This window comes from Oncorhynchus masou, chromosome 22, assembly GCF_036934945.1.
Source record: "Oncorhynchus masou masou isolate Uvic2021 chromosome 22, UVic_Omas_1.1, whole genome shotgun sequence".
NCBI lineage: Eukaryota > Metazoa > Chordata > Actinopteri > Salmoniformes > Salmonidae > Oncorhynchus > Oncorhynchus masou.
In genome coordinates, this window is record NC_088233.1 from 50,071,319 (window position 1) to 50,096,964 (window position 25,646).

Sequence of the window (25,646 nt, forward strand, 5' to 3'; positions counted from 1 at the left end):
AGAAGTCAGAACCCATCACCACATAACTAAAACTGCCATACCTGAGAGGTCTCTGGTAATCTCTTGCATTTTCACCAGCATTTCAAACCACGGGTGACTTTCATATAGACCATTATCAGCTAGAGCAGGGCAATTCCTGGGTGTCAACCTGATACAAAGAAAGAAAACAAAGATGGAGCACGAGCTACAAAAACATACAGTATTTCACATATTTCACAAATGCAATGTCATCTGAGCCACAAATAGCTTAAATTGGAGATTGTTTGTTTGACAATTGAAAATACGTTCAAAACCAAGATCAGTAAGCTCCTAATACAAGAACTACAATACATTAGCTGAATCTCAAACCGAACACAAGTCAATCTCAACGGTTAGTTGTCGAGTGATCGAGGGCTCCACTGTGTCTTTCAGCAGCCCCTCTACCAAGTGGGCATCCTGTGCAACTCGGCTCTCGAGGCAGCAAGTTCTAACCACAAATCTTAGCGTGTTACCTAGCAACAACAAAGCCACTACTAAAGACTTTTTTTTTTTATTGTCACATACATTGGAGCAAATTGTTTTTCCAGGGTGAGCCAAAGTAGTATGGCACCCCTGGAGCAAATTAGGGTGAAGTGCCTTGCTCAAGGGCACAAAGACATATTTTTCACCTTGTTGGGCTTGGAAATCTGAACCAGAGACCTTTTGGTTACTGGCCCAATGCTCAAACAGCTGGGCTACCTGCCGCCCTCAAAATAGTCTGAATGAATCATCAAGAAATCAATTAATTTGAATGTTTTTGCAACATGAGGATGCTCAATACCACGCTGTCTCGCGAAAACAACGATGTCACTACATGAACAGATTGTTAACGTAGCTAGAACGTGCTGTGGCTCAAAGCTGCCTCTGCCATACAGAGTTGAAATATCTAGCCAATACAATTTGAATTTAATAACAGTGCTTGTGAACTTCAGAGCTGTAACAGTTTTACAATTTGGCTTCTAAAAGTATAAACGCATACTAGTAGTAGTCATCGCTCCTGCTCGACAGTCTACACATTCTGGGTGATGCAAAGTCATCATCTTACTGGCGAGCTCACTGGCCATTTCTGATCACCGTTCTCAAAACTTGTCATACGTTGCACATCTCACACTACAAGAGCATTGTGCTGACAAAGACGGGATCGCTAGCCCTAAGATTGTGTCTCTGATCTGCTCTTATTAAACGAGCGTTGATGATGGCCGAGCGTTGAGTAGGCAACGACATGGGGATTTTGTCTCCGATCTCAAAAACATGTCTGGGACAGCTAAATTGGGGCCAAAAATCGTGCAGTGCACCCCCGGCTTTAGTCTCACAACTTTACATCTAGCTAAGGAGTTGTGCTTGAAGGTGCAGTATTTCTTAAAAAAGGTATTGTAGCACCAATTTCTCATTGCCACATGTTGAATGAAAAACTTCATAAACAGCGGGATACATTTGTGAGAATGAGGCGGGCGAATTGAGCATCTACCCACATTTCATCTTACCGTCCAAAAGCAGTGTATGCAACGGACTATACACCCCATGCACCGGTTCGTACTGAAAACATTCACTCCTTAACTCGATTTAATAGCATGGCAGCGAGAGAAAAATTACTGGGAAAATATGCATACTTTCTCTATGAAACCTCATTTTACTCCACCATGCTAGAATGGCTAATGCTAATTCCTGATGTTGTACCCTGCGTTCAGCCAGGCGTAAACAACAAACTGCTGCAACCTGATTGGCTGAACGCGATACACAACATCCAGGACTAGCATTCCTAGATATTTAATAAAGAAAGTATGCATATTTTTTTCGAATTCCCCGCTTCTCTCCTTTAAATTGAGGTGAGGAGGAAATCGATGCCTTTAGAGGCTGAATGGAGAATGTTTTATGTACGAACTGGCTCACGCGGGACACGGGTGTAATGACAGCTGCATACATTGCCTTTGTACAGTAAGATGAAACGACTCAATATCGCCATCTGCCTGTCTTTGGGCTAGTAGGCTAGAGGGATTAGGGATGCAGGCAAAGTGTGATGATGAAGTTGGCCGACAGCAAGAAGTAAACATTTTTTTTTGCTCAAATAAGTAATCATTAACGATTTGCATTATCTCAATTATCTTTCAATCACTGCATGACAATGCACATAAACTCAGCAAAAAAAAAGAAACGTTCCTTTTTCAGGACCCTGTCTTTCAAAGATAATTCGTAAAAATCCAAATAACTTCACAGATCTTCCTTGTAAAGGGTTTAAACACTGTTTCCCATGCTTGTTCAATGAACCATAAACAATTAATAAACATGCACCTGTGGAACGGTCGTTAAGACACTAACAGCCTACAGACGGTAGGCAATTAAGGTCACAGTTATGAAAACTTAGGACACTAAAGAGGCCTTTCTATTGATGGTCGGATTCTCGTTTATATTTGAAGGAATGAGCGTTACACCGAGGCCTGTACTCTGGAGCGGGATCGATTTGGAGGCGGAGGGGCCGTCATGGTCTGGGGCGGTGTGTCACAGCATCATCGGACTTAGCTTGTCGTCATTGCAGGCAATCTCAGCGCTGTGTGTTACATGGAAGACATCCTCCTCCCTCATGTGGTACCCTTCCTGCAGGCTCATCCTGATATGACCCTCCAGCATGACAATGCCACCAGCCATACTGCACGTTCTGTGCATGATTTCCCGCAAGACAGGAATGTCAGTGTTCTGCCATGGCCAGCGAAGAGCCCGGATCTCAATTCCATTGAGTAAGTCTGGGACCTGTTGGATCGGAGGGTGAGGGCTAGGGCCATTCCCCCCAGAAATGTCGGGAACTTGCAGGTACCTTGGTGGAAGAGTGGGGTAAACATCTCATAGCAAGAACTGGCAAATCTGGTGCAGTCCATTAAGAGGAGATGCACTGCAGTACTTAATGCAGCTGGTGGCCACAACAGATACTGACTGTTACTTTTGACTCCCCCCTTTGTTCAGGAACACATTATTCCATTTCTGTGGAACTTGTTCAGTTTATGTCTCAGTTGTTGAATCTTATGTTCATACAAATATTTACACCTGTTAAGTTTGCTGAAAATAAACACAGTTGACAGTGAGAGGACGTTTATTTTCTTTGCTGAGTTTATGTTATAGCATACAATTGTTGTCTTTGAAGCCAAAAACAGGACATGTATATTTTTGGGAAATGCTCTAAATAGCAAGTTGTTCAGTTGTGTTTATTTTCATACCAATACATGAAACCAAAATTGCACTAACTTACTGGGTGAATGAATGAAAATATAAATTACAGCTATTACAAACTATATTTTAATATCAATAAAATAGCTTTTGGTTTCGAATGGTCACCAAATAGGAGGTCTCCCCCACCTCCCAATTCAACTAACCCCTGGCTATTAGATAACAACAATGCCGACATGAAATTTTAAAAAATGGCCTACTTTAAATTGCTGGTCTTGAGCTAGGGTATGGCGACTGCCATACTCAACTGACGCCCGCACCTGTACCGCAGCAAGGCAAATTGGTGCTGTCACTTTGTTGCGGCAATGGCAAAATGTCCTCTAATCGACAAATTAAGGAGCCAATAGTGATTCTCACTGACAAATTGCGTGAATACTGCATTTATAAATGGCCTATCCAGACCAGCGTGTCACAGCTCTCCTTCGCTGTGAGTCGAGTGACTCGGATTAGCCAGGCTATCGAAGAAACTCTCACTGAAACATTTTTGGAAACACTGAACACATCAGCAAGTGGCCACTCAAGACAAAGGGCTCTGGGGCCAAGTGTTCGGTTTGAGATTCAGCCATAGCCTCCTCCTAGCAAATAGTCATGAAATATTGATTGTCCCTTTCCCTCACCTGTTGTGCTCCAGGTAGGTGTAGAGCAGGTAGCAAAGGCCATTGTCCAGGCAGTGGTGGATGAAGCGTGTGTGTAAGTCGTGTCCTTGAGGGGAGCGGTACTGGGGAATGGGTGGGCTGGCCTGCATCACCCCACCTGCCTGGCCCAGCCTCCACAACAGCTGCTCAAAATCAGCCATCTCGGCCTGGATGAACACTCCTCTCCTGCAAAGAGAGTGGTGGGTGACGGAGGTTAGCAGCTAACATAGCTTTCTTACATATCTAGTGTAATATACCGTATATGACTATTCATTACATGTATTCAGCAGTGTAGGGTGCAATACCAGTTTGGCCACAAGAGGCCGACACTTGCCTACATTTTTTACCCCTTGACTTATTGCACATTTTGTTGTGTTACAGCCTGAATTCAAAATTGATTACATTTAGTTTTTATCTAACCCATCTACACACAATACCTCATAATGACAAAGTGAAAACATGTTTATAGATTTTTTTGCAATTTTATTTAAAAAATAGATAAAGAAATCGAATTTACATAAAGTAGTCACACCCCTGCGACAATACATGTTAGAATGACATTTGGAAGCGATTACAGCTGTGAGTCATTCTGGGCTAAGTCTCTAAAGCCTTGTTCACATTGGCAGTTTGAAGTGACTGAAATCAAATTTTTTTGCATAACCGATTCAAATCTGTTCTTTTTCCTGCAGTCTGAACAACCAAAAAGCACATGGAATCTGATATTTCAATCCACATTTCAGATCACTTTCGTAGGTGGTTTGAAGTCAAATCTGAATCCTGGCCATGCGACTTGTATCTGAACAGTAAAATCTGATTTATTTGCCCTGAAGTGGTTTTTAAGACGGTTTCTTGGCATACGTTGTTGGTTGCTAGGTACTCTGTTGACAGTTTGACAATAACACGTGGTAGCTAATTAGCTTGTAAATTGTTTGGAAACAAATTAGTGAATGTGCAAATTAGTGAATAAGCAAATCGGTCAATGGAGCAACTACTGCAGAGAAATTTGTACAGAAGCTACGGTAGTAGCCAACCATCCCTAAAAAGCGGCGTAGCTCTCGATTGGTGGTAGGTGCAGGGAATGCAGTTAGCTAGCTAGCTAGTTGACTGTTGTGGCTAGCCAAAAAGGACTACATTTGATCATCTTATCCTTTGAGGCTTTAAAAGTGTTCATACATTATTATTTTGAACATTCAAAACAACTGACAAACGTTCATGGCAGGCATTGATGTCACCTAAGCTTGCTACATAACTTCTAAGTGATAGGAACCACGAGCACCACAACCAATCAATTAACATCCCTGCGCACACACCTGTTGTCACTATGACAACTAGGGTAGCCATGTCAGCAAATGACTGCTGTCTGAACATACACAAATCCGATTTGGTCACTTGTAACTTGCTGTTTGGACAGGCAGTATTCCAAAACGGATTTAAAAACTAAACTGATTTGAGCATTAAGGCCTGCAATGTGAACAAGGTTTATGAGCTTGGCACACCTGTATTGTACAATATTTGCACATTATAACTCTGTCAAGTTGGTTGTTGATCAGTGCTAGACAGCCATTCTCAAGGTTTTCCAAAGATTTCCAAGCCGATTTAAGTGAAAACCGTAACTAGGCCACTCAGGAACATTCAATGTCATCTTGGTAAACAACTCCAGTGTACAGTCATGGCCAAAAGTTTTGAGAATGACACAAATATTAATTTCCACAAAGTTTGCTGCTTCAGTGACTTTAGATATTTTTGTCAGATGTTACTATGGAATAATAATTACAAGCATTTCAAAAGTGTCAAAGGCTTTTATTGATAATTACATGAAGTTGATGCAGAGTCAATATTTGCAGTGTTGACCCTTCTTTTTCAAGACCTCTGCAATCTGCCCTGGCATGCTGTAAATTAACTTATGGGTCACATCCTGACTGATGGCAGCTCATTCTTGCATAATCAATGCTTGGAGTTTGACAGAATTAGCGGGTTTTTGTTTGTCCGCCCGCCTCTTGAGGATTGACAACAAGTTCTCAATGGGATTAAGATGTGGGGAGTTTCCTGGCCATGGACCCAAAATATCAATGTTTTGTTCCCCAAGCCACTTAGTTATCACTTCTGCTTCATGGCAAGGTGCTCCATCATGCTGGAAACAGCATTGTTCGCCACCAAACTGTTCCTGGATGGTTGGGGGAAGTTGCTCTAGGAGGATGAGTTGGTACCATTCTTTATTCATGGCTGTGTTCTTAGGCAAAATTGTGAGTGAGCCCACTCCCTTGGCTGAGAAGCAACCCCACACATGAATGGTCTAAGGATGCTTTACTGTTGGCATGACGTTCACCTTGTCTCCTCCGGACAAGCTTTTTTCCGGATGCCCCAAACAATCGGAAACGGGATTCATCAGAGAAAATGACTTTAGTCAGCCACCAATTGTGCAAGTTCTCCCACTTAAAAAGATGAGAGAGGCCTGTAATTTTCATCATAGGTACACTTCAACTATGACAAAAAAAATCCAGAAAATCACATTGTAGGATTTTTAATGAATTTATTTGCAAATTATGGTGGAAAATAAGTATTTGGTCACCTACAAACAAGCAAGATTTCTGGCTCTCACAGACCTGTAACTGCTTCTTTAAGAGGCCCCTCTGTCCTCCACTCGTTACCTATATTAATGGCACCTGTTTGAACTTGTTATCAGTATAAAAAGACACCTGTCCACAACCTCAAACAGTCACACTCCAAACTCCACTATGGCCAAGACCAAAGAGCTGTCAAAGGACACCAGAAACAAAATTGTAGACCTGCACCAGGCTGGGAAGACTGAATCTGCAATAGGTAAGCAGCTTGGTATGAAGAAATCAACTGTGGGAGCAATTATTAGGAAATGAAAGACATACAAGACCACTGATAATCTCCCTCAATCTGGGGCTCCACACAAGATCTCCCCCCATGGGGTCAAAATGATCACAAGAACGGTGAGCAAAAATCCCATAACCACACGGGGGGACTTAGTGAATGACCTGCAGAGAGCTGGGACCAAAGTAACAAGGCCTACCATCAGTAACACACTACGCCGCCAGGGACTCAAATCCTGCAGTGCCAGACGTGTCCCCCTGCTTAAGCCAGTACATGTCCGGGCCCGTCTGAAGTTTGCTAGAGAGCATTTGGATGATCCAGAAGAAGATTGGGAGAATGTCATATGGTCAGATGAAACCAAAATATAACTTTTTGGTAAAAACTCAACTCGTCCTGTTTGGAGGACAAAGATAGCTGAGTTGCATCCAAAGAACACCATACCTACTGTGAAGCATGGGGGTGGAAACATCATGCTTTGGGGCTGTTTTTCTGCAAAGGGACCAGGACGACTGATCCGTGTAAAGGAAAGAATGAATGGAGCCGGCCATGTAGCGTGAGATTTTGAGTGAAAACCTCCTTCCATCAGCAAGGGCATTGAAGATGAAACGTGGCTGGGTCTTTCAGCATGACAATGATCCCAAACACACCACCCGGGCAACGAAGGAGTGGCTTCGTAAGATGCATTTCAAGGTCCTGGAGTGGCCTAGCCAGTCTCCAGATCTTTGGAGGGAGTTGAAAGTCTGTGTTGCCCAGCGACAGCCCCAAAACATCACTGCTCTAGAGGAGATCTGCATGGAGGAATGGGCCAAAATACCAGCAACAGTGTGTGAAAACCTTGTGAAGACTTACAGAAAACGTTTGACTTCTGTCATTGCCAACAAAGGGTATATAACAAGTATTGAGATAAACTTTTGTTATTGACCAAATACTTATTTTCCACCATAATTTGCAAATAAATTCATTAAAAATCCTACAATGTGATTTTCTGGATTTCCCCCCCCCATTTTTTCCCCATTTTGTCTGTCATAGTTGTGTACCTGTGATGAAAATTACAGGCCTCTCGTCTTTTTAAGTGGGAGAACTTGCACAATTGGTGGCTGGCAAAATACTTTTTTGCCCCACTGTAACTAGAGATTTGTGTCTTTATGTTGGAACATTAGAGGCCTTGGTTCTTTGCAAACTATGCAAGGTGGATTCCTATCCACGTTTGACACATGAATGCTCTACCAGCTAACTTTAGCAAGATTCTCAGACTTCCTGGTCTTGCCAAAAACATAAAACAGGTTCTAATGCATGCCACTTGACCAAGCCCATGTGCAAAACAATTAGCTGGTAAAAGGAACAGGGGAAACCCACTAAAAGGAACAGAGAACCCTACTGCCTTCTGGAGATGGATGGTAGTAGCAGGACATACTACTGGTTGATTTTGAATCCAATCTTTTGAATGTAGTGTCCCCTTTTAACACAAAACCTTCAACACGAGCAAAGTTCATCACACCAGACATCAAATGGCCAGCTTGTGCAACAATCTCAAGTAAGGGGAATCCATTCCTAGATAAATGTCCAGAGCTTCTGGTTTTGGATACATGTAATTGTGCAAGCAAAGATTTCATTACCATTGAGAAACTCGGCACTTCTCAATCTCTTAAGGAAGTCATTGTGGATAGGAACACATCCATCCACCAGAGCAATAAGAGGGAAAATGTACCACTGTTTAAAAATGTTAAGGCAAGGCCAGTCACAAAAGAGAAAAAGCTAATATCAGCATTAAAATGTGATTGTAGACTTTCAACTTTACATAGCGAGCAAGTTTCGAGATGGAAACCTGAACAAGTTTTTCTCTCATGAGAATAACCCATGTCCTCCAATCCTTACAACTACCGGAATGCTTTAAACCTGCTAATCAAAAGCTCTGATCTGCTAGGCCTGATTGCTGTAAACTCCTTCCCACCGCCCTGTTCTTCTGATGTCAAAATCATTGACACATTTGGCGAATCTGGCAGTAGTATCTTCCTGCCTTGGGTAGAGCACCAGTTGTAAAACTGCAATAGAATCAATAGTGTGGGACACTCAACAAGAGAAAAGTGAGGGAAAGGCTTCCGATAGAAAGCTTCCATGTAAGGGGCCGAGACAGCTGCCCTGGGGAATTCCTGATTCTACCTGGTTCTGACTTTCCCAGAAATCCTACTAACAAACAGGAGATTTTCAAAATGTTGACACATTTGGTGTGTGGGAATGAATTTGAAGAAGGAAAAGATCTGTTAGATCAGGGGTGTCAAAGTCAAATGGACGGAGGGCCAAATAAAAAATTTAGCTACAAGCCGAGGGCCGGACTGTTCGAATGTTCATTGAAAAATTTTTAAATGACGCATATAGTCTAGTGAACCTAATTGAACCTACTGAAAACCTAACAAATATATTCCAATATGATCAGATAAATAAAGCAATATTTTCTTATGGCTCTGTCAGTAATCTTTAATTTTCAACAGACACAAAAGACAAATTTCCTTTATATAAAAATCCCCATAACATGAACATTAAATGAAAGAAACCGGTATTCAAGGCACCATCAGTAGCCTATATTTTCTATTTTAGCAAAAGTGGGCTAAATTTACTTCAAAGAAAAAAACAATAATAGCAATTTTCTATCATCCACTCAACTGAAATATTTTTAAAATATAATTGGATTGAAATACAATAAAATAAAGTGCAAAAATCTATTAATCAAAAACAACACTTTGTTCCTCACGAAGCTCGAAACATCTTTGAAGCACCTTTCCCTGGCTTAGCCATCGCACCTCTGTGTGATAAGGCAAATCACCATGCTCCGTTTCTAACTCCGTCAGAAATGCCTTGAACTGGCGGTGATTCAAACCTTTGGCTCTGATAAAGTTAACTGTGCGCGTGATGATGCTCATTACATGCTCCATTTTCAAGGCTTTACCGCACAACGCTTCCTGGTGTATGATACAATGATAAGCTGTCAGCTCACCTGTCGCGTTTTCCTCTTGCATCTTTTCCCGTATCTTCGCCACCAGTCCGCTCCTGTGTCCACACATCGCAGGTGCTCCGTCGGTTGTCAAACCCACGAGTTTTTCCCAAGGCAGCTCCATCTCATTTACACATCTTGACACCTCTTCATACAAATCATGCCCCGTAGTTGTGCCATGCATAGGACGTAAAGCCAAAAACTCCTCTGTCACGCTTAGGCTGGAGTCCACTCCGCGGATGAAAATTGACAACTGGGCAATGTCAGAAATGTCCGTCACCGTTGCATTGTGGGAAATGTAGTATTGGTGCGTGTAAAAGATCTGCGGGCTGCCGGCTTGCTGCGGTCTGCGGGCCGGTTCTAATAATAAATCAAGATCATCCCAGGGGCCGTAAAAAACCTTCTCGCGGGCCGGATGTGGCCCGCGGGCCTTGACTCTGACATATGTGTGTTAGATGTCCAGATTCATTAGAAACTCCTTTTGTCCCATCTATTTCAACTATACAGTTTTTCAATTCCTCATCAATCCATGAAGCCTTCACAGTTCTAACAGTCAGTTTTTTAACAGATGCATGTTTATCAAAAATTGGAAGAAGAAATGTCATATATTCATGAAGTGCAGCGTCTGGAAGCACTTTATTAATCACATCAGACCTAAAAGTATTTTTAACATCATCCACATAATTTTAATTTTTTTATTTTACCTTTATTTAACCAGGCACGTCAGTTAAGAACAAATTCTTATTTTCAATGACGGCCTGGCAACAGTGGGTTAACTGCCTGTTCAAGGGCAGAACGACAGATTTGTACCTTGTCAGCTCGGGGGTTTGAACTCACAACCTTTCGGTTACTATTCCAACGCTCTAACCACTAGGCTACCCTGCCGAGAGTCACAGCAAAATATTTTGTATGATCTCATACACTATTTAAGGCCCAGCTTTTGGAACTTTGTCTTTCCTAGATATAGCCACTATATTGTGATCCCTGCATCCAATGGGTACGGATACAACTTTAGAACAACGTTTTACAGTATTAGTACAAACGTGATCAATACATATGAATGACATTTTTCCTGTAGTGTTTTTAAACACCCTGGTAGGTTGATTAATAACCTGAAAGAGTTTACAGGCACTGGTTCTCACACAGTGAGAAGCTTCCTCTTGAGCGTACAGCCTGTTGAAAACCAGTTAATATTCAGGACCCCAAGAAAGTAGACCTCTCTGTTTTACATCACATACACTATCAAGAATTTCACACATATTATTTAGATACTGACTGTTAGCACTTGGTGACCTATGTCAAGTGTGTGCAAAGCTGTCAGAGGCAAAGGGTGGCTATTTGAAGAATCTCAAATATAAAACATTTTGATTTGTTTATTAACACTTTCTGGGTTACTACATGATTCCTTATGTGTTATTTCATAGTTTTGATGTCTTCACTATTATTCCACAATGTAGAAAATAGTAAAAATAAAGAAAAACCCTTGAATGAGTAGGTGTTGTAAAACTTTTGACCGGTAGTGTACATTCTGTACATGTCTTGTGATAAACTTGGGCAAATACTTTTTCTAATAACTTCAATACTTTTAGATGATTTCTCAAAAAATTATAGTAATGAACCAAGCTTCGGTGTACAGTGCAACATTAGTTGCCTACAAATATCTTAACTCACCGTCACTTCGTGTCGACGGAGTTTGTGTCTGGTAAGACGTTTTAACATGAATGCGCATCGGGCACACAGTTTGCCTAAGAATTTGTTCTTAACTGACTTGCCTTGTTAAATAAAGGCTAAATAAAAATTAAATACAAAAAAAGTGCACTGTACCCAGTATAAGCCACGCCCACTAAGATGTAACCCGGGCGAAGTGCCGTGTTTTTAAGGAGTCTTACGATACCATCCTATTTTACATGCATCCACGAGACATGAACAGATAGTTAATACTTTACTGTCCTCAAACAGGACAAAGATGATCCCAGAATAGGGTCTACCTGGCCAACATGTAGAGGATGTGGTTCCTCATGTGGGCGCTGCACCGGGTGTTGTTGTTGACCACCTCTGCCGTGAGGGCGGGCCACTGTGGGGCGCTGGAAGGGTCACCATTCTGGGCGGCTAGGCTCTCAATCCATTCGGTGACCCTCCGCTGGTCATGGTGGGAGGTGAGGTATGACCACAGGACCCCCGGGTCACAGGAACTGACAGCTGGTGGTCAAACATAAACACAGGTAGAAAATGTCAACTGCTCATTTAACTGCTCAATACAGTATTGAATTAGAAGAAAAAACGAAATATTAAATAATTAAATATCTTAAATATCACCCTTCCACACTAAATTTGTAGTTAATGAGCGGAAGATATGAAAGTAATTAGAGACATAAGTGTACAAGCATCTAAAGTATGATTTGCACGTAAAAATTTGTGACCCTTTTCAAGAATTGAGTTGTATGTCACACGTCACTACTTCACAGGATGCAATTTTACATTGTTTTATAACTTGGGACCATTCACTTGCTAACTAGCTACGTAAACCATAAATTAAAAGTACAGCTGTTATTTATCCCAAAATGTAATGTTTTGCTGTTGTCCTTCAAGGAATAATACACCCAAAACCACAAATTCCTATGATTTACAGGGTTAAATAATACTAATATGGGAGAACAATACTTTTTATAAATCGAGCTCATCCTAAAAAAATCAAATTAGTTAAACATTTTCTACCTCTGGTTTGTTGGCCATTCCAATTGGGGATATTAATGGGGAAAGAATGTTTTGGCATATATGGCGAAAATAATGTATGAGGTTAACACGGGCTTAGAAGATCTTATACGTTTTGTTCTATGAGATAACATCAGTCAGTTAACATTACCTTTATGAAATATGAAGCCTTTATCTGCTTGTGTTGATTACATAAATGCTTTTTTTTTTACATTTACATTTAACATTTTAAGTGATGTTAGCTGATGAAGATTAGCTCGTAGAACAAAGCATATAAGATCTCCACTGAAAAAAATTGTCACTCTTCGGGTCTTTGTAAGTGCGCATTGCCTCTCTCATGTGAGCATGCTCTCTCGCATATATAGCAACCAGCAGGCAGAGACAACAGCTTCAGGCACTTTGAAAACGAGCACAGGCCTCAAACAAAGTTGTTTTTATCCAAATCTACTTCTTGGAAAGATGTCAGTTTGGGCTCAGAATGCTCTGAACACATTCGGGTTGTCATCAGATTTGCCCAAAATGTACAACCGTTACTGTGTGTGTGGGGAAATCTGTAATATTCTGTAAGATCTTATCGCTCTCGCACAGCCTCAAGACCCCCCAAGCCTATAAGGTGTCTCTGATAATACCAAAGTCAACACCAGCATGTGAAGTAGGTAGCTAACTGTAAAATCTCCAAAACAACCTGCACTATCAATTTAGGAGGTTACAATCTTTAATGTTCAATCTACAATGATCTACAATCTACAATGTTCAAACTGCAGGTCGTGTGGCTCTGTGGAGTCTGATGTTGATGTGGCAATGCAACAGCCCGCAGGCACGCGCACACACACACAGGGAGAGGATACATTTGTGTTGCGTGATGGGGAAGGAAAAAAATGGAGTTGAATAATTTGGTCCACTGTTTAGATTGAGCACATCTCAGCGAAATATATTCTTTGTCATGGCGAAATATAGACGGATGTCCACTACCGTTCAAAAGTTTGGGGTCACTTAGAAATGTTCTTGTTTTCCATGAAAACATACATGAAATGAATGAATAGGAAATATAGTCAAGACGCTGACAAATTTATAAAGAATGATTTGTAATTGAAATAATAGTGTCCTTCAAACTTTCATCAAAAAATCATCCATTTGCAGCAATCCTCCAGCAATTACAGCCTTGCAGACCTTTGGCATTCTAGTTGTCAATTTGTAGAGGTAGTCTGAAGAGATTTCACCCCATGCTTCCTGAAGCACTTCCCACAACTTCGATTGGCTTGATGGGCACGTCTTAGGTACCATACGGTAAAGCTGCTCCCACAACAACTCAGTAGGGTTGAGATCCGGTGACTGTGCTGGCCACTCCATTACAGACAAAATACCAGCTAACTGCTTCTTTCCTAAATAGTTCTTGCATAGTTTGGAGCTGTGCTTTGGGTCACTGTCCTGTTGTAGGAGGAAATTGGCTCCAATTAAGAGCCGTCCACAGGTAGTCTTCCTTCAAGATCCCTTTACCCTGTACAAATCTCCCACTTTACCACCAAAGCACCCCGAGACTATCACATTGCCTCCACCATTAACAATGTCAACACTGTATTTCTGATCAATTTGATGTTATTTTAAAATGGAGAAAAAACAACAACTTTTCTTTCAAAAACAAGGACATTTCTAAGTGACCCCAAACTTTTGAATGGTAGTTTATGTGTTCTAGACAAGTATGCCCACACCATGTAATCAAATCAAATTTTATTGGTCACATACACATATTTAGCAGATGTTATTGCGGGTGAAGCAAAATGCTTGTGCAAAGTTGCTTAGGAGCTAGAAGCAGAGCTGATATGGCGATCGGGAGTGCAGGTATTTTTTATTTTTTTTTAAGTTTTATGAAAATGTGATCATTTGGAATTCTGACGTGGCACAACACGATTTAATGATTGCACAGGCAGACCACTTAGAAGTTAAATCATGGTGAAAATAAATGTTTTACCCACTCATAGAACATAGACTATAACCAAATTGACAGGAGTTTAATTATAGGAGTGGATTTAGTGCAGAAAATGCTGTCATCATATTAATTTCTGTTGTAGGTGAAGTCAGAGTTCAGCATGAGGGGAAAGTCGAGGTCCATAGATGATACCAGTTTCCAACTTGTATTTACCACTTGAAAGCTGAATGTTTTTCCAAGTCAGGATCTCCTACTTACAATGACTCATATAGGGTGTGAATGCAGGGTTAAGAGAGTCCTACCCGAGTCTTGTAGGCGTGACAGCAGGATGGCTCGCTGGGTGTTGTGGTCCCAATGTCTGACCCAGTCCAGACGGAGTGAGCTCCACAGTGTCTGTTCTGACTGGGAGCCTCTCTGGTCTACCAGCTCTTCCAGCAGACTCTTAGACCCTGGGTCTGTCTGGGACATCTGAGGAACCCTGAGAAAAAGCAGTACACAGTACCGTATTGCTACATTAAAACAGGAAGTGATTGCCATAGAGCAAGACTAAAGATAAATGATTGAGCAAAAAAATAAATAATAATGTTGTCATGTAAGCAGAGAAAAACGACTACTGGCATTCAGGGCCATGTTCATTAAGGACACAAAAAGGGAGGGACCACCTTCACATGCGTTTTCTTCTGTTAGGTGACTAAAGAACACGACCCAGATGGATACAGTTACAGAAATCCTGACAGGAGAAAAGCACACGAAGATAAAACTGAAAAACCAAATGCAGTGAATAGTCCCGTTTTATCTCGTACCGTTGTCTGCCCACAGGGTCTGTGCAGCGCGTCTCAGGCACCGCACACAAAGCCTCAATCTGTTTGATGAATTCCACCCTCTGTGTCTCTTCATCAGACAAATAGCTCTGCTTTGACAACTCCTCCACCTGCACATAGTTATTGAAAACCCCCCCAAAATCTTAAATCGCCTCTGATGCTGGCAAAAGGTAATGAGTTCAAAAGGTAATGTTCATAAAGAGATGTTGATAAGGACTATGTTTTTCAACTCAATGCAATGTACCCGCTTGTCTGGCTGGAATGAGTTTTTAAAAACAGTCAAATCATCCAAATAATGAAAGTCAATGTTCGATGCGATCGTCACATTTGCTCAAAATGCTGGTCTTACCACAAAGTCCCTTAGGTCCCGGTCATCTGTGTAGAGGCATATGTTATGCAGTTGCTTCTTTACGTTGAAACCCTGAAAACAGAGAATGCCTGTGTTTTTTTTATCCACAGTACAAACAACAAAAAAACAAGGAGACTCCTGTTTCAGTTGCATGAGAAATTATCATTTAGTCATGGAGGACACACCAACATTCCTGCTTGGTCATGGGGTGTGAGTGAGATGCTAATATCATCCCTGTTTTCACAGACTCTGGGCACATTGAATAGCAAAGCTCTGTGTACGTCTTGTGGGTTATGTAAAATAATCATGCAGTGTAACCACTGTCAAGTAATGTTATATGATTGATGAATTGGTTGATTATATTATAGTGTCATGAATCTTCATGATGCCCAGCCCACGTGGGCTTATAAGACACCGTATTTGCTGTATCCAAAGAAAAATGATCATACTTATACATGCACACAAGTACACACATGCTTACATACATACAGTTGTGGCCAAATGTATTGGCACCCTTGAATTAAAAAAGAAATCCCACATTTCTTCTAAAAGAAGATAAAATTGAAAAAACTTTGGATTTTCAGTTTTATTTTAAAGAAAATAAAGACAAAATGGCATGGACAGAATTATTGGCACCCTGGAGCTAGTACAGTACTCATTTTATCTAGTGATGATATAATGTCTTGGTTTGAGACCGATGTCACGTCTATGCTAATATAGTAAAAAAATTGCTAACTAGCATTCCAACAACTGCAACGATGTATTTGAGAGACAACAAGTGCTCATTGTGCAAATGTATTTATGTTTTCAATAAACATTGGAAATGAAATATAGTTCACATATTGCCAACAATGTAAGCCAACCCTGTAGCTGCGCACACATAGGTTTTGTTGCTAAACAAACAACCAGTTTATAGCCGCTCTTCTTTATTTATGGCATTGAACCTACCTAATTCAATTACCAGAAGCAGTATCCCAGTTCTCAACAAGATTCTTTGATTTCTTGTCAGGTGACATAGGGTTCTGGATCATAGGTGTTCTGGTCTGGTTATAATTTCTGAGCTTAGGTTTTGCCATATATAAGTTGACCATTTTTCTTTGTAGCTAAGGGTTCAACTTTTTTTTGATCATGTAGACATTGCATCGTAACTTGTCTAAATATGTTATAGATCAGCTCCCTTAAATATGTCTGAGTTATTTTGTCCAAGGGTAATTGTGAGATTTATCCAAGTTGAAAACCTTTTATTAGGGGTTCACAGCAAAGCTGTTGCTATTCTTAGATGAAAAATACATATTTTGACATAGTCAAATAACTGAAGCATAGATTGGTACCCTTTTTTCTAATTTGGCACACAGAACTAGAGGCCATGAATAACTTGGTGAAAAATAATGGCACGATTGGCCTATAGGTGGCTCTGTTATAAGCAATCTCACTTAAACCCTCCTATTCACCACCCTGTTTGACCCAGAGACTTGAAACTTCTCGACTTGAAAGATTCTCCTCCATCTTGGGAAAACATATTCTCATGAAGGATAAGTAACAGGTCCATGGTACATCTCTTAACTTAGTTTGAAAAAAGCCAAGGGGTGCTAAGCTAAGAGATGGCTGAGTTGACAAATCCAAATTGGATTTTACGTGTCAATTTAAACCACTGGAAATCCACTCCACGGTGGCCTATCAACTTGAAACTTGTCATCGCTATCATGGAAATCCCTAAGATAAAGCCCACTGAATTTTGTATTGATATCTAAAAAAACAAGGAAACTACTAATAACTAATTACTGCATATGTAACGCTAATGCTAAAAATGATCTGCAATCATCTTCTCCTCATGAACCGTTCATCAGATTCACATGTTGTATTTAAACTTATGATTGCACATAAAGGAAGATTGTTCCTACATGATAGAGTGCTTGCTTTGCTATTCAACTGATCTTGTGTCCTTTCTATCATCCTCTGAACCCCGTTCATTGCTGCTCGCTGCTATATTGTTTATTTAGTTTTATCTTATATTGTTACCATTGTTCATCATTGTCTAACTACGAATATAAAGATTACCCCAGAGGTAATACTTGGTGGAAGCCCTTTTGGCAGCCATTACAGCTGTGAATGATTTAGAATAAGATTCTACCAACTTTGAACAACTCTAAGGGCAACAAACAGTGCGGTCTGAAAAGAAAAATGACTGTATAAAATAAATTCAAATATTATATTGCTGCTATTTTATTGGGAAATTAAATTATTTTATACTAACACAATTTCTCAGAGAAAAAGATTTTGTTAAACAAGTAATATTTTTTTCTCTCAAAAAGGTAGAAGACAACATTATTGACACCCCAGTTTTCAATACGCTTCGATACCTCACCTTGTAAGGATAACGACAATGAGCCTTTTTCTAAAAGGTTTTATGAGTTGGAGAACGCATCCGGAGGGATCTTAGACCATTCCTCCATACAGAATCCTTCCAGAATGGATTTCTGAAAGCAAACCGAACATAGCCATAGTCTCACCATGTTCCTGAGCAGTGCAGTGGCCTGCTCCAGGTCTTTGTGTGTGAGGCAGTTGAAGGCCAGACGCAGCCCCGTACTCCTCAACTTCTCCAGCCGCTGATCTGGGCTGTTCTGGCTCCTCAGATAGGCCTGGGCTCGGGGAATCTGCTTGGTCAGCACTGCCCGCTCGACCACCTCCTTGATGCACACACAATATCAAAAATCGGATATCTGGTCATTACTGTAGATAATTATGTAATGAAAGTCAATTGGAGAGAACCATTCTGGTGCAAAATGGCTGTTGTGGATGAGAAGAGTTACCCTAGCACAAGGTCAAGCGCTTTGAGGCCTATGGTTAAAAAGTGTGACATACATTCAAGCCATTATCATGATTACCCATCTAGGATGTCGCTGAGGATTCATTCCCACTCTGCTTCTTGTGTGGGTGTGTGCGTGTGTATGTGTGATTGTGACAGCAAATCAATTAATTTGAGTGGAAGAATTGACAATAAAGTAGCTATTCTGAAAGCTTCACTGTGTTTTTACCTCAGAAGAGAGGGAACTCCAGTCATCATTCTCCACCTCTTCAGGTACAGGTATGGGGGATGGGACAAGGGTGGAAGTGTCGCCACCTGTTGGCCAGGGAAACCTCTTCATGAAGGTACGCAGATCCGAGACGTAACTATCCAAGATCTCCACACACTCCTGCAGGTTCTCATCCAGCTCTGTGAAGAAAGAAATTAGAGAACAGGGAGAAACCTCTGTGTTATCGAAAGTTTGAAACACCCACCATCATCAGACCAGATCATGATTCAACATGGACCATACAAACTCAAGTTTAGGCCTGATCTCCTAAAAACATCGGTACAGATCCCTGATGAAGGCCTATTGAGACTGAAATATTAAAGATTGGTACATTTATGGAGCATTAAGGTCACCAGTGTGTTGGAGTTTCTATTTCTATAGACTTTTCTACACTGAACAAAAATATAAATGCAAAATGTAAAGTATTAGTCCCATGTCTCTGGAGCTGCAATAAAAGATCCAAAACATGTGAAGTTGTGTCACACAACAACGCCACAGATGTCTCAAGTTCTGAGGGAGCGTGCAATTGGCTTGCTGACTGCAGGAACGTCCATCAGAGCTGTAGCCAGAGAATTGAATGTTCATTTCTCTACCATATGCCACCTTCAATGTCATTTTAAAGAATTTGGCAATACGTCCAACCGTCCTCACAACCACAGACCACGTGTAACCACACCAGCCCAGGACCTCCACATCCGGTTTCTTCACCTGCGTAATCGTCTGAGACCAGCCACCCAGAGAGCTGATGAAACTGAGGAGTATTTCTGTCTGTAATAATGCCCTTTTGTGGGTAAAAACCTATTCTGATTGGCTGGGCTCCCAAGCTCACCCACAGCTGCGCCCCTGCCCTGTCATGTGAAATCCATAGATTAAGGCCTAATGAATTCATTTCAATTCACTGTTGCATGTGGAAGCAAACAAAATTCTAATGTCAATTTGATTTTTTTGTTATACAGTTGGCAACTAAAGCAGGTTGATGCAATCTCCCGCAGATGTTTTCGTGCCAGCCATGGCTAATTGCTTGAGATAGCAGTATTTTTTTATTTTAAAGTGAGTGGATTTCAAATTTTATTGATTTCATTTCAGAGAGGTGAGAAACAAAGTGGGAAATGGATCAGGCATATTAGTGTGAAGGGTTTGAAACCCAGTCTCCAGAGTTGTAGTACATGAGCCTAGAGTCGGGAGGGTTACCGCTCAACCATGACTCTGCTCAGTGAGGCAGCACTCCTAATGCATCATGCTTACAGCAACTGGATTCTGTAGCCAAGCAGGTTGATGCAGTGTCCCCTCAAAAATCTTAAAGGGATTGTTCACGGATTTTAAACGTTTTTTATTTTATTTACATGTGGTCATTTTCTCCAAAATGTTTTTTGAAAGTTTGTTAGCAACCTTCAGAATCTACTGGCGTGTGTAGCAATGAACATAGGTTTAACCTGCAAGCAGTGCATGCAAAAGCATGGGGAACGCGGCGAGAGAAATGTCTTACCCTCTGTGGCGGAGAGGACAGCCCTGACTTGTGTGTTGAGGAAGGCCAGGGTGATGCTGAGCAGCTGTTCTGAAAATTGTCGGCTCTGGGCCTCAGTATGATTGTCTCTGATGGCACAACGCAGAAGGTCCAGAGCCGGACACAGATCCTGGACATCTACAGGAACAGAGAAACACTCATACTGTCATATCTGCAGTAGGATAAAGTTGCTTCCAGAAGCTGATCTTTATTCAGTTTTGCATGTTCCCCACTAATGGTTAAGGTTAGGATTGGGGGAGTGGAAGCTGATCCTAGATCTGTACCTAGGTCATATGTGTAGGGGGGAATTTTGCCATTGTAATGGCTGTGTTTGCTACAGTTCTATTCATTACATTCTGGTAACTACACTGTCCTGCCCATTGAAGGCACCCATACATTTTCTTTTTTACATATACACTCCATAAATATTAATTTGAAGCTCATAATACACTACAGAGGTTGAACACATTTATTCTAGTCAGTAGGAGAAAACATCAACCACACACACATACACAAACAAATTAAAGGCATGGGGGCGCATGCACACAATTTCAATTACTAGGCTGTGATGAGACTACAGTGAGACATTGTGTGAGAAGGCAATTACTATTAGGAGCGGTAATTCTAGCTGACATCGCATGAGGTATCTTAGGGCATTGTCCCCTTCCTTTCTCTCTTACACAAACACACACAAACTGTATGCTCACAGTTAGGCCTGGGCGATAGGGCCAAAATATCACACCTACCATCATCAGACCTTATCATGATTCAACATAGACCATACAAACAAGTTTGGTCCTGATAACATCAGTAGAAATCCCTGATGAAGGCCTATTGAGACTGAAATATAAGATCTGTTACATTTTTGGAGCATTAAACTCACCAGTGTGCTGGAGTTTCTATATCTACAGACTTTAAAATAAAAGTTCTACATTTGCATTATGAGTAGTTCGTGACCCTAGGGTGGCAACACATTCTAAATTATTTTAAATGGGTCTTTCCCAATTGTGATTGTTTTATACTGTTCAATTCAACCTTAACCTAAAATGGTTTCCTGCACTCATTTGAGATCATTTCCACACTGCCACAATATGGGCAAAAATACTAGGCCTTATTTTTAACTAAATGCTTCAATTGCGATTTAGATCGGTGAACTTTTCAAATCATGGAAATAGAATGTTTATTATAATTCTATAGTTAGAATATAAATAATAGTGGGCACTTTGAATACAGTGCTTAACATGACAACGAATGAAAATGACATGGGCGAGTTATTGTGACAGGGTAGGAACCAAAGTGATGTTCAGTGTTTGCTAGGGAACCCTAAAATCTTTGGCTATATTACATTTTTATTCATATAGCCAACATATTCATGCTTCGCCTACTCCTCTTTGATTAAGAAGATACTGTTGCACAAAAAAACATGCTGATTTAAGCCTCCACCAGTACTGGGATCAGGCTGTATTAGCTAGCTACGTTTGCTCTGACTCAGTACTTGTTGATTTAGCTGAACTTGCTAAGAAATGACAAACTAGCTGTTTGCAGATGTAAGAAACACAAACTAATATTGTAATTATAGAACGCTTGTGGATTTATATTAAGATCAAAGTGGAAACAACATTGTTGTCATCAACATTGTTGCATGTGCTGCGTTGACCATGCAGACTGAACGAAAGTGTCTCGTGGTCAAGCAACAAATGCTCTCCTTGAGTGACGGGGGGGGGGCAGGTCTGTGTGAAAAGCGGCATGGAGAGAGAGAAAGTGGAGAGGGATGACTCAAGTGGCGGAGTAAACTATAAAAATAGATGTGACACACGGCGTATCACATTTAACAAACCAAACATTAAAATACCGTTATAGAAGGTAAAGTAAAAACCCAAACCGGCCCGTGCATAAATACCGGTGTATAGTAAAATACGGTATACCGCCCGGAACAACATACTAGTACACACACATACAGGAACGCAGACACATTTAAATACACATTTGTGTGTGTGTGTTTGTGATATTTATTTAATGTATGTAGTTCTGTCTTTGAGCTGGTGTTGTTTATACATTTTTTGTATTATGTCATGTTTTATGTTGTGTGGACCCTAGGAAGAGTGGCTGCTGCTTTCACAACAGCTAATGGGGATCCTGATAAAATACCAAATACTTGTTCCTTTCTGTTTGTCAGCCACTCCCAGTGGGCTAGATTAAGGGGCTCCAAAGCTTTACCTACTATACAACGATCCAAGCAGGACTCAGGAGGCAAGGCTGATACAACGGCGGCCCAATAGCTCCCATGTGTCAATGCACAATATGAATCATTACCGTCGTAACTCTCCCCGTGTGTGTGCTGTTCGTGTTTCTGTTCATGTGTCTGTGTTCCCCCAAGCATTTAATTATCATGCATGGTATAGGATTTGCAGATTACTTGCATTTACAACCTAGAGGGTCCTCACAGTGATAACCATTACATTGTAGGTTTCAATTTAATTATCAATGTATGCCTTATTTTCAGCCTGATTTATAACTCAGTAAAGTGTATTGATCTTACAACACAATACTACATTACATAAAACACGACAAATGGATGAAAGGTGTCACTTGAACTGTACACTATTTACAAAATGCAATATTTGAAAAGGTACAGTTGAAGTCAGAAGTTTACAAATACATTTAAACTCAGTTTTCACAATTTCTGACATTTAATCCTAGTAACAATTCCCTGTCTTAGGTCAGTTTTGATCACCACTTTAATTAATAATGTGAAATGTCAGAATAATAGTAGAGAGAATGACTTATTTCAGCTTTAATTTCTTTCATCACATTCCCAGTGGGTCAGAAGTGTACATATACTCAATTAGTATTTGGTAGCATTGCCTTTAAATTGTTTAACTTAGGTCAAACTTTTCGGGTCGCCTTCCAAAAGCTTCCCACAATACATTTGGTGAATTTTGTCCCATTCCTCCTAACAGAGCTGGTGCAACTGAGTCAGGTTCATAGGCCTCCTTGTTCGCACACACTTCTTCAGTTCTGCCCACAAATTTTCTATAGGATTGAGGTCAGGGCTTTGTGATGATCAGTCCAATACCTTGACTTTGTTGTCCTTAAACCATTTTGCCACATGTTTGGAAATATGCTTGGGGTCATTGTTCATTTGGAAGACCCATTTGCGACCAAGCTTTAACTTCCTGACTGATGTCTTGAGATGTTTCTTCAATATATCCTCATAATTTTCCTTTCCATGACGCCATCTATTTTGTGAAGTGTACCAGTCCCTCCTGCAGCAAAGCACCCCAACAACATAATACTGCCAACCTGTGCTTCACAGTTGGGATGGTGTTCTTCAGCTTGCAAGCCTCCCCCTTATTCCTCCAAACAATGGTCATTAGGGCCAAACAATTATATTTTTGTTTTATCAGACCAGAGGACATTTCTTCAAAAAGTACGATCTTTGTCCGCTTTTTTATGGCGGACTTGGAGAAGTGGTTTCTTCCTTGCTGAGCGGCCTTTAAGGTTATGTTGATATAGGACTCGTTTTACTGTGGATATAGATACTTTTGTACCTGTTTCTTCCAGCATCTTCACAAGTTCCTTTGCTGTTGTTCTGGGATTGATTTGCACTTTTTGCACCAAGGAACGTTCATTTCTAGGAGACAGAACGCGTCTCCTTCCTGAGCGGTAAGACAGCTGCGTGGTACCATTGTGTTTATACTCTCATCACGCACTAGCGACTCTTGTGGTGGGCCGGGCGCAGTGCACACTGACCAGGTCGCCAGGTGTACGGTGTTTCCTCCGACACACTGGCTGGCTTCCAGGTTGGATGTGCATTGTGTCAAAAAGCATTGTGGCTTGGTTGGCTTGTGTTTCGGAGGACGCATGGCTCTCGACCTTCGCCTCTCCCGAGTCCGTACGGGAGTTGCAGCGATGAGAAAAGACTAACTACTACCAATTGGATACCTCAAAATTGGGGAGAAAAAAAAGTTGTAAAATGTATTTTTTTAAAGTGTATGTAAACTTCTGACCCACTGGAATTGTACAGTGAATTATAAGTGAAATAATCTGTCTGTAAACAATTGCTTGTGTCATGCACAAAGTAGATGTCCTAACCGACTTGCCAAAACTATAGTTTGTTAACAAGAAATTTGTGGAGTGGTTGAAAAATGAGTTTTAATGACTCCAACCTAAGTGAGTGAATAATTATTGAAAAATAAACAAACATAAATTGCACATTGAAATTCATAAAGCATGTAATGAAATCTTAAAGATGCCTGGGCCACTTAAAATAACAGGGCGCCCCGGCACAAAGACATAAAATAGTGTAGCATCAACATCATGGTCCAAACACACCAAGACAGTCGTGAAGAGGGTACGACAACACCTTTTCCCCCTCAGGAGACTGAAACGATTTGGCCTGGGTCCCCAGATCTTCCAAAAGTTCTACAGACTATTTACATTGACCCCCCCTGTTCTTACACCGCTATTACTCGCTGTTATTCATCTTATCATCTATGCATAGTCACTTCACCCCTACCTACATATAGCCTTGTTATTGTTATGCAATTCTACTGTGTTACTTTTTATTTTTTACTTAAGAAAATATGTATTACATTTAAATTAACTCTATTTCTTGAAGTGCACTATTGGTTAAGGGCTGTAAGTAAGATCTATGTTGTATTCAGCGCATGTGACAAATAATATTAGATTTGATGCATGTCAAATTTGTACTTAGTATAATTGTATGCCATAGTAATTAATACTAAGTATTTATATTAGGATTCTAGGGCTTTATGTGATTAATATGAAATTGATTGTAAAGGCCTTACTCTTCAGCTGGCTCTGGGTTGTGATGGCAGCTGATTGGTCAGGGAGAATATACCCAGAGGGTGGAGTCAGGACGTTATTTTTGCTCTTCAGGAAGAAGTCCACTGTGTCCAACTGGTGGTTCTTTAGACCAGCCTACAAATACAAGACAAAGGCATGTGTCGTTCAGTACGTACTGTTAAGCAAACCATTTAGCCAACTGAACGGGCCCCAGGCCTCCTACCTGCAACGCGTGAATGGGTATGGCGCAGCGGCCCCATTCATTAAGGTGGCACAGAGAGTCCACTGTGCCAGCACTGCCAAATACCATTAGTCTGTTGAGCAGCTCCTCCTGTGACACAGCAAACAGCACCAGGGACAGGCCTGACGCTGCAACACACAAGAGCTACACTCAACATCCATACAGACATGAATAACAAAAACATACAGTGCCTAGTGAAAGTCTACTCAATTTTTACAGAAGAAAAGTGTGCAAGTGGTATCTAAAAAAGTATTCCATTTGATTGTTTTTCTTACCAATCTACACAACCTAATCCACATTTTGAAAGTGAAAGAATATTATAGAACATTTCCCAAATTAATAAAAAAGACAAAAAAAATGGTATAATAATAATAATGATTGCATGTCTTCACAACCCAGAGGTAATACTTGGTAGAAGCACTTTTGGCAGCCATTACAGCTGTGAATCAGATTACAGCTTAAAATAAGATTCACCCAACTTTGCACAACTCTAAGGGCAACCTACAGTGG

The 25,646-nt window shown here is 40.8% G+C and overlaps 1 protein-coding gene across 5 annotated transcripts in view; it reads right to left on the reverse strand.

The window, feature by feature from the left end:
- The window catches only part of spg11 (SPG11 vesicle trafficking associated, spatacsin), an 80,059-nt gene that overhangs the window by 46,064 nt on the left and 8,349 nt on the right, over positions 1-25,646 (reverse strand). For all 5 annotated transcript variants that reach the window (XM_064930489.1, XM_064930487.1, XM_064930490.1 and 2 more), the window contains exons 7-17: positions 25,119-25,264; positions 24,898-25,030; positions 20,069-20,224; positions 18,544-18,722; positions 18,019-18,195; positions 15,509-15,580; positions 15,142-15,269; positions 14,641-14,816; positions 11,688-11,898; positions 3,852-4,055; positions 42-148 (exon numbers count right to left, since the gene is read on the reverse strand). In XM_064930489.1, coding sequence (XP_064786561.1) covers positions 42-148; positions 3,852-4,055; positions 11,688-11,898; positions 14,641-14,816; positions 15,142-15,269; positions 15,509-15,580; positions 18,019-18,195; positions 18,544-18,722; positions 20,069-20,224; positions 24,898-25,030; positions 25,119-25,264 — 1,689 coding nt within the window. The remainder of the gene's footprint in view (positions 1-41; positions 149-3,851; positions 4,056-11,687; positions 11,899-14,640; positions 14,817-15,141; positions 15,270-15,508; positions 15,581-18,018; positions 18,196-18,543; positions 18,723-20,068; positions 20,225-24,897; positions 25,031-25,118; positions 25,265-25,646) is intronic.